Source organism: Astatotilapia calliptera, chromosome 17 (genome assembly GCF_964374335.1).
Source record: "Astatotilapia calliptera chromosome 17, fAstCal68.1, whole genome shotgun sequence".
NCBI lineage: Eukaryota > Metazoa > Chordata > Actinopteri > Cichliformes > Cichlidae > Astatotilapia > Astatotilapia calliptera.
The window spans coordinates 10,450,487-10,459,871 of NC_137438.1; the positions used below are offsets into that span (position 1 = coordinate 10,450,487).

At 42.4% G+C, this 9,385-nt stretch overlaps 1 protein-coding gene across 2 annotated transcripts; it reads right to left on the reverse strand.

Moving 5' to 3' along the window:
* Positions 1-1,275: 1,275 nt before the first annotated feature.
* On the reverse strand, positions 1,276-9,385 carry depdc1a (DEP domain containing 1a). 2 transcript variants are annotated; one of them, XM_026148078.2, is made up of 12 exons: positions 9,158-9,385; positions 7,461-7,726; positions 7,191-7,335; positions 6,910-7,040; positions 6,670-6,800; positions 6,291-6,338; positions 5,982-6,119; positions 4,620-5,621; positions 3,902-4,074; positions 3,566-3,742; positions 3,138-3,344; positions 1,276-2,698 (listed from the first exon to the last, which is right to left on the reverse strand). In XM_026148078.2, the coding sequence occupies exons 1-12, from the start codon at positions 9,203-9,205 to the stop codon at positions 2,561-2,563; spliced, it is 2,604 nt and encodes an 867-aa protein (XP_026003863.2). In that variant the 5' UTR covers positions 9,206-9,385; the 3' UTR covers positions 1,276-2,560. The 2 variants fall into 2 exon arrangements, with proteins under 2 accessions (XP_026003863.2, XP_080147500.1); XM_080291374.1 differs by lacking the exon at positions 4,620-5,621.

The following is a 9,385-nucleotide window of genomic DNA, read 5'->3' on the forward strand; positions in this document are numbered from 1 at the left end:
TTTGTGATTCAGATTTAGTGAATTTAATTCTAGTATTTTAATAATCTGTTGGCACAAATTATCAGGCATTTAGCAACTTATTGTCACATCTAAATATCTCTGCTTCTGGATCACAAAATCCAACAAGACAGCAGCCAAAATGCTATAACCTACGTTTTTAAGGCAGAATCCAGAAATCAATCGGAAATCATACTGTGTCCATCTTTTAGATACACGATACTTCTTCCATGGCATAATAATATGGTTGTTATTATTATGCCATGGAAGAAGTATCGTGTAAATATTGGATCACAAGAAAGATCACGGAGGTAATAGAGGACAATAAAAATATGAAATTATGAAGCCCGCCAGTTTACACATTTGCAAATAATAAACTTTGTGGTTTAATTCTGACTGGCTACACTCAGATTATAGTTACTTCTAACAAGTAACAAAAAGTTGAGAAACTTCGGGCACACTGAACGAGCTTCTTTAGCAGCAGCCTGGCTGCCCGTGTTTGTTCTGCCTGCTGCTTTGTGAAGCAGCTTTTAGGTTTAAGGAATATTCAGGATATTAAATGCATCTAAGTGATTCTCTATTATAATCTTCCCACCAGGAGCATCAGAGTAACGTAAAAAGAAGTAGGTAATATTACCTAACTGGTGGCCAGGCAGATGTAATCGTGTACCTTTATTGCTGTCCTGTCAGTACAAACACTACTGAAATACTGGACAGCTACACAAGTTTATTCCCAGGACTTTGCAATGGAAACAATGTAGGTACAAAACACCGATGATGAATGCATGTGTGGTTAAACATGCACACGCCATCTGATCTGAGGTAAGCTCAAACATATCAGGGGAGAAGTAATACTTCATGCAGCTTAAGATAAATAAAAAAGGAGAGTTTGACACTTGGGAGTTGAATTTGTTGAGATTTTTTCAGATACTTGAGACAGGTTGTGTAATTCACCCCAGCGTACACCTGTCAGCATGAAACACTGGAATAAATGGATGCTGTTTTTTTAGAACAAGAAGTCACATGGTACTGCCCGCTAATATAAAACTGTGAAGCTGCTTTTAGGTTTAAACAGTCTCCAGGATACAAAATGCATTTAGGGGTTGCTCGATTATAATTTAAAATCAGTGCAAAAATCTCTCCAACACAAACATCAATTTAATATCAAAGGGAAAAAAATCCTGCCAGGTAGATGTTCAACACCAGAAATAATAATAATAATAATAATAATGTTCTAAATAAAGCTGTCACTTCAATACAAACACCACTGAAACACTGAACAGCTAAAAACAATTTATTTCCCAGGACTTTGCATAGTAAACAATGTAGAGGAACAGTTGTAGAACACCGATGATGAGTGCGTGTGCGGTTAAACATGCATGCACCATCTGATCTGAGGTAAACACAAACATACCAGGGTAGAAGTAATACTTCATGTAGCTTAAGATAAATAAAAGAGCGTTTGACACCATTTGAATATTAAGATTTCTTCAGACACTTGACATGAGTTGTGTAATTCCCCTCAGTTTACCAAATACCTGTCAGCATGCAGCACTGAAATGAATGGATGCGCATTCAGGTCAAGCTCTCACAAGGCACTACCCATACCAAGGGCATATCAGGTGTCTGATGGAAAAACTTGGTTTGGGAAGTCTAATAAGCCTTAAATATGTATAAATGACCACACTGGTGATTGACATAAGCATGCTGGCCTAGCTCCAAGTGCAAACAATCCACTAAACAAAGCAGGGATGAGACACACAAGCTCAAGAAGTAAAAAGAAACTGGAAAGATTAACGCGATTTAAATAACTGAGCTAGATATGAAAAAGCTGGCATCCTGAAAAAAGATCACCAAGAAATAAAACTAAGATTTCAAAAAGAGTTTTAAAAACTCCATACTTGACAGAGGGAAAAATAAGATGAGGGCAAAGAAAGAGAAAATGCTCAACATCAGGCCTGACAAATAGTTTCAAATAAAACTTAAGCATCTATGATAGAAAATATTGAAACTTCAAAAAAACATCAACATAACAAAAAACAAACAACAACTAGCACTCCCTCCTGCTGTCAATATTCATATAAATTAAGAAATCTAATTGCTCCCATATTGACCAGTGATCTTAGAATTGCATATTTTTCTCCCAATTGCCTTTTGGAGCTTGCTTCTTACTTGAAGTGACGCGCACGCACGCACGCACGCACGCACGCACGATACAAATAGAAAAGAAAAGTGAGGGGACAACAGGTAAAGTACCTTTCTTCATAAAACATGTAAATGGTATGAGCGACTCTGTAGAGCTACGGTCACAAGCCTTCATCTAAGTCAGCACACAAAACTCAATACAAATATACACAACACATGAATACACAAATCAACTCCTGTTAAAATCATCCAGTCTACATTTACTTACAATAAACACAACAGTAAAAACAGCATTTCCAATGTAACACACTGCTTTTGGCTGCCATGGGAAAAACGACTTCTCAATTGTCCTGCCAGGAGTGTGATATCAGTGCAGCGATCACGACGTAAGCGGCGAGAGCGCGCCTCCTGCAGTCGTTCAGTTCCTGATGCTGAAAGCTTTGGTCTTCTTGATGTTGAGGAGTGGAGGTTTAATCTTTGGTTTGTTGTCAGTCTTGCTCTCTCGGTCTGGGGAGGGGAATCGTTGCCTGTAGATGTCTGGGTACTGCTTCTGAAACTTAGAACAATAAGAAAATTACACTTTGCTGAGTCTGCAGATTTCCAGCATTTTTGAGGATATGAAGTGACTTGTTATATCCTTGTGTGAACGTCAGGAATCTGAAGGCTACTGAAAATAGCTTTCAAGTTGAAAACACTGCAAATTGACTCAAAACCAAATATGTGTGAGTGTGTATCAAAGACAGCCACTGTTACCTCTCCCATAAGTAAGTGGGAGACTGTTTAAAACCATGGGGTTTGGCATGTTAGCTACCACTGTTACAGTTTAAAACATCACGCCATACTGAAGGAAATTTGAAACTTGATGAGAAACTCATTGGTCAAGTACTAGGGTTACAAATCAAGACAGGAAGAGGGACACTTCTTTATTCACTTTGCATCTGTGTGCAAACAGAACCAGACTTGAGGCATCGCCTGGACTTGCAGTAGACCGTTACCTGTTTCAGTTTCTTGCGTCTGTCCTTCTCACTGATGTTTTGATCTGTCACCAGGATCTCTAGCAGCTCCTCCATGGCCTTCTGAGAAGACTCCAGTTTTTGCTGTTCAAACTCAGCGCCACTGATCTGATGGCAGAACGTGTAGACCGGCAATGGAGGGCAAACCGGATCGCTTTTGTCAGTCTTTGAAACAGAGTCAATTGGGACCTGAAATCAGGACAGTACAAACATGAAGAAATCAACATGTTAACAGATTTTAAAGCTCCCAATGAAGCTGGCAGGTTCCTCCAGCAGCATGAAAAGGTGTCTTTTGAGCATTCACAGCTATCAGCTTGCTTCTGCAGTTGTATTTGAACAGACATGCAGGGTATCACTTACTCTGCTTCTTTAAGAATTAGTTGGTTGTGGTTTACAGTTTGAAGGTATACCTGTGATGTTCGTAGGTACTGTATATGGTCACTGATGGCACCAAGCAGGTACTCTGGGACTGAGAGGATGCTTTGCTGATGATCCATTAAAAATGACACCAGCCTGGTTGCTAACAGCTCATCCAAATCACACTCTTCAGCACTGCCCAGGACACAGCCTGAAAATGTGTGAACCATCTGAAATCCACGACAAACATCCAGATACACAAGTGAATAAAAGGTAAACAAACAGGGACATCATGATAAAAGAACATGACATACATGTCTGTGCTCACACTTCTTTAGGGAATGTTCAGAGTATTAGACAGGAACAAAAAATATTTGCTAGCTCCTTACCAATGTCCGGGTGCCGATAGCAGGGTGGAGGCGAGGCATGTCTACATTCTGGCTGATGCGTGACGCCATCCTCATGAGCAGCTGCAACTTCCTGCGGGAGGCGGGTGGAAGGAGGAGGGTGCAGAGCTGCAGGGCCTCGATGGCTACACGTTCACACTGAGGCTGGAGAACGCCTACATACAGGAACACCGTTAGAAAGTCACGCACACGCAAGTAAGTGTTTTCAGTCAAACTGAAGAACCACACTTCAGCACCACATTCATCCATTGCTACGTCACACTTGCTAGACTACACAATGAATGGATGAATGAGAAAATGAATCGACTACAGCTATGGTGTGAATTGAGGCAGGTAAAGCTTGTGAACATGACACTGCAGCACGACTGTCATCCAGGAATGAAGGACTCCTATGCCATCTTCCTTTTAGACTGTTTCTATAGATTTTAATGAAATCTGGGGGTCTGTATGAGAAAACAAGCACTATTTATCTGGCTAAACTGTGCTGCAGCTACATGATCTGTGAAACAGACTTTTGCCTTTTTCCTGTTGTTAAATATCAAAGGTCAACTGCTGAATACAAAAACAGAGGCCATTTTCTGGAACTGGCCTTCCTGCTTTGAGTGAGGGAACAAACTGGAGCTAGTAGGGGTGAGATGTTAGATGAGGTTAATTTGATTAGACATAGACACAGAGACAGGTAGAGGTGAGAGGGTCTTACTGTGCTCATTTTGGTTTTTGGGGGGTTGGGAGTTGCCGGCGGACACAGACACAGGCGCTTTGAGCAGTGAAACAGGTTGTGACAGGTGGGACACTTCCAGAGAGCTGAGGCAGCGGCGAACAGCAGCAGGTGCAGGAAGCGTCCAAAGGTTAGAGGTGCTGGAGGCCGGTCTGGGTCCTGTAGCAGCATTAGACCCTTGTGCTTTGGTTGCAGCAGATGAGAAAGAAGAAGGGAAAGGACGAAAGGAGGAAGAGAAGGGATGACAGGAAGATAGTGATGGAGGATGTGAAGCTGAGGAAGCCTGACACTGACTGGAAGGAGAGTTTACACTGAGGCAGCTTGCTGCTCGACCCTGCCACTTAAGCTCTTTGACATCTTCCTCCCTGGTCTCTATGACGATGTCCAGGCAGCTGCTGAAGCTGTGAGGCCGTAAGGAACGAGACCTGTGTGAAGCTGACAGTCCAGCCAAGGGTATGACAGACAGCCTGTTTCTGGCTGTAACTCCTGGAGCGTTTTCAGAAGTAATGGGTGCTGGTTTGGACACAGATGTCCCGAATGAACGAGTGTGAGGTGTTGTGATGGAAGAGCTGTCGTCCTGGCTCCTGCTGCTATAGGCAAAGGATGCCAGGCTGTCACTGGACTGAAACAGCTGTTGTCTAGTAAGAGGGGCAGAGTCATCCAGGATTGTTTCCAGGGAGCAACTCCTTGTTTGAGGTCTTGTGGGAACAACTGTACTGAGGCTGATGCAGCTGCCTCCTAATGGGCCGTCATCGGCACCGCCGCCTCCTTTCAGTGCTGCCAGCCGGGACTGAAGTTTCCCACCAATTACCTCCCTCATGGGGGATTCTGTCTCGTCGCATGTCCCCTGTCTGAGCAGCGACAGGAGGAGACACTCCGTGGAGCGAAAAGACGACTTGGCTGGAGGGGGGACTGCAGGAAGGTCTGATTTCTTGCGCTTCAAATGCTGGCGCATAGAAGGCGCTGCAACGTAGCCGCAGAACACTGAAAGTGAATGAAGACATGGAGAAGGGGGGCAGAGAAAGCCAAGGGGGCAGGCAGGGTGTCAGTGCAAGCAGACAGCAAAGGGGAAGGAGAAGGTTTAGTTAGTTCAAACCATTACTGTTCATACAGCTGATCAGGCACAACAAAAACAAAAAGTGCAGCAGCTCACATCACAGTTAGGATTCCACAAACAACCAAAACTTCTGTTAGGGGGTCACAAAGCACTGTTAGAGGTCAAACACTCAACTCACATTGGAGACAACATGTCAGAAAAGACCTGCAGCCGAATTTGATCCTAACACAACACCAACATGTAGATTCTGCAAGGCCTAAAAGATTAACAGGAAGCAGCAAACCCACCTAGAACATTGATAAACAGCTCATACAGTTCATATGTGAGCAGTGGCTGTGGGAGGCTGTAGAAGTAATCGGACACTGTTTTGAAGACATCTCTTTCAAAGCCAGGATAGGATTGTTGTGTGCCGTTGTACTTTGGCCCTGGAAATAAACACCATGTTACTGCAACTGTAACAACACTGAATAATATCTTCAGTAAATAGATCCATTAAACCACATAAAAAATATCTATTAAAAAAATAATAATAATAATAAAAAAAAAGCTTTTTCCTTTTAAAACTGTTAATGCAGGACATAGTTGCAGCTACTCACAATTGGCCAGGCTCCTCATGGCAGACAGAACCCAGTCTGGAAGGTCATCTATGGAGGCAGTTCTAATGTTAGACTCTTTGTTGGTTTACAGTATAATGAGTCAAACTCATTTAAGTTCGAGACCTCTGGATTAAATTATGTCCAGACTTTTTGGTTCAAAATTGCCCAGAAACACCACATTTTCACAGATACTTTTACCTGAAGAAAAAAAAATGTATTATGTTGTTTTGGCCTTTTACACTGGAGAATGGCACTTCTAGGACTTTAGTATGTGGTTCAAAGCACATCCTTTTGGTAAAAAGTATTTTTTCAAAGATGAGGTCTTTATACATAAACTATCCTGTACATTTTTTTCCTTTATACTGGTGTGTGAACCTACTGGTCTTGTCGTCCAGTGTGACCACTCCGTGTTTGTTGACTTTGGTCATATTGTGGATGATGTTCTGTGGATTCACATAACGATGGTCTAAAACCTCGTCAAGAGATGGAACATCCAGAATCCTCTGAAGACTGAAACACATACACAAGTTTTAGATATACATGGAAGTCTTTCTCATTTTTTTTAAATTTTTTTTTGCACAGAATGGTTTTTTGGGGGGTTAGATTTGTGTGTTTATACTGGGTCAGCGTGATGTCTCTCCAGATCTCCTGTTCATCCTCCACTGTCAGCTCTCGTCTCTGTTTCTGCTGCTCTTCTTCTGGCTGATTGTCGCCTTCCTGCTGTATTCGGAGTGCAGGATCCACATTTTCCTGAAACACATGTACGGAACAAGGACCAACATCACAGAGTGAATCTTATTTTTTTTTTCTATTAGTGCAAAACTGCATCTATGAACTTGTTTTTCTCTCAAATGCAACATATTATTGTTTTAAATTGAAACAGTGATAAATCTAACTCACCTGGGTTTCTTTCTCCTGCCTTCTTGTGCTTCTAAACCTGAAGAAACCTTCTTTGTCCTTGAATGAAGGTCTCTTTTTTATGGATCTGGACTCTGAGGCTGGAGCTGCACAGGGGATGGGTTTCAGAGGAGAAGTGGAAGGAAACCTGTGGACAAAGAAAACAAAACCAAAAAAAAAACAGACTGCTTGATGCTGTGTGGAGCACAATCAACATATTAAGCCCCGTTTTGTTAAATAATCCCCAAAAGCACATTTCTGCCAACAGATTACCTGTACAGCACATTGTTGTCCTCCAGGTCCTCTGTTCCCCAGCGTCCCTTTACATCTTCAATCACATGGTTCTTCAGAAACTTCTTTAGAAGCTGAACTGTCTGTTGCCTGGTAACGTCGGGGCCAAAGTTGCTGTTGTTACAGAGCAGCTGGTGCAGCCAATCAACAGCAGCAGAAGCAGTGAAACAGGAAGCATAGTGCCTGAAGTTCTGGCGATGTTTCCTGAGGGGCATGCCAGCCCGAAACAAACGTGTCACCTCATTCCACTGAAACAGGACACGCACAGTTCAAGCAAGGAAACAAGATAACAATGTGTCATACGGTACAGAATTGCTCCATTGGAAAGCTGATAAAAGTGCACAACAATATAATGACAATTGACCGTGAGAAGTAACAGTGGGTAAGACAGGACGCTTCTACTATAGAGAAGATCGCTAAGCTGTAATTAAGCCAGCACAGGATCTGCTGATTCAGATGCTGGCAGATATAGCCAAGCGTTGGTACACATTTCATCAACTGGTAGCTCATTATGCACAAAATTCAAAAAGCATGTGCAGCGTTAAGACCAGTTTTACTTTAAAACAAACTATTTTGGTTTCTGCAGGCATATTGCAGATTCAGGAATCACAAGACCAATGACCTGCAGAAGTCACTTAAGTTGTGAAATAAATTCCAGCACTGATGGACTGGAGGTTTGACAGCAACCGGATTGACAGGTGATCTATCCTTTAGGTCCACCATTAAAGGTGAATGTTAAATGGTCTGTATTTGTATAGCGCTTTACTAGTCCGTAAGGATCCCAAAGCGCTTTACACATTCAGTCATCCACCCATTCACACACTGGTGATGGTAAGCTACATTGTAGCCACAGCCACCCTGGGGCGCACTGACAGAGGCGAGGCTGCCGGACACTGGCGCCACCGGGCCCTCTGACCACCACCAGTAGACAACGGGTTTAGTGTCTTTCCCAAGGATACAACAACCGAGACTGTCCAAGACGGAACTCGAACCGGCAACCTTCTGATTACGAGCGATCGTGAATTTTCTTTTTTAAAAACATATAAACACAGTTTCTTTAAGAACCATATTTGTCAGCCCTATGACACCTGCGCATCTGTTACACTTATACAATAACAGAGTAATCGAGCAGCCATGGGACGTTAATTGCAAACATTATTGGTTTAGGATAAGGATTGATCTTAATGAATGAACTAATATTTGTAAACAGAATTGCTCTAAATATTCCAATTCCACCATCCCAGTGAATTTCTTTTATTAGAAACTCAAATATGTGAGTGTCTATAGCTCACTGAACAAAGGTTGTTGACATATATATTTAAAAGACATCACCGCATATATTGGATTAAAATCACATCAGTGTCGTTAATGAAAATTCGTACTTTGAGGTCCAGTTTTCAAACGCCATGTAAACTAATCGGTCTCGTTAGCTGGATTACAGGTGACGTTTGTTGCTGAAACAAAGTCATGAAGATGATATTAAATCACAGAGAGCCACAATTTTGCAACGCTGAAACACAGAGAGGATACTTTACTGTGAATTTCTTGCAGTATTGCTTTTAGAGAAGCCGGCAAAACGCGTGTGTTTAAAAGCAGCTGCAGCTCAGTTTAGCGCTTCCGTTGATGACGATCTTACACTGGGTAGCTAGGTATTAGCTAGCTCGTGAACTTTAACTTACCAATTTCGTGGCTCGGTACGGTCCAGGGCTGATAACATGAGAAGTCATATTTATCACGGAAGGGCAGCGCTAAGGGTTTCCTTCATTCGCTGTAGCGACGGATACTATCCATCACTCGAAGAAATATTTACGCATTTCTCGCTACAACCTTTAGTTTAGTTACGGAGAAACTCTCCACAGCCTGGCAGCTCCCCATCTGTTCAAAATTACGAGCCCTGTGCTTCTGCC

Bases quoted from the DNA above. Each gene is read 5' to 3' on its own strand.
- depdc1a (XM_026148078.2), bottom strand. From the start codon at position 9,205: ATGACTTCTCATGTTATCAGCCCTGGACCGTACCGAGCCACGAAATTG. The intron at 7,727-9,157 runs GTAAGTTAAAGT...GTCCTGTTTCAG, and splicing joins CGTACCGAGCCACGAAATTG to TGGAATGAGGTGACACGTTT. The intron at 7,041-7,190 runs GTGAGTTAGATT...CATGTGTTTCAG, and splicing joins GGCAGGAGAAAGAAACCCAG to GAAAATGTGGATCCTGCACT.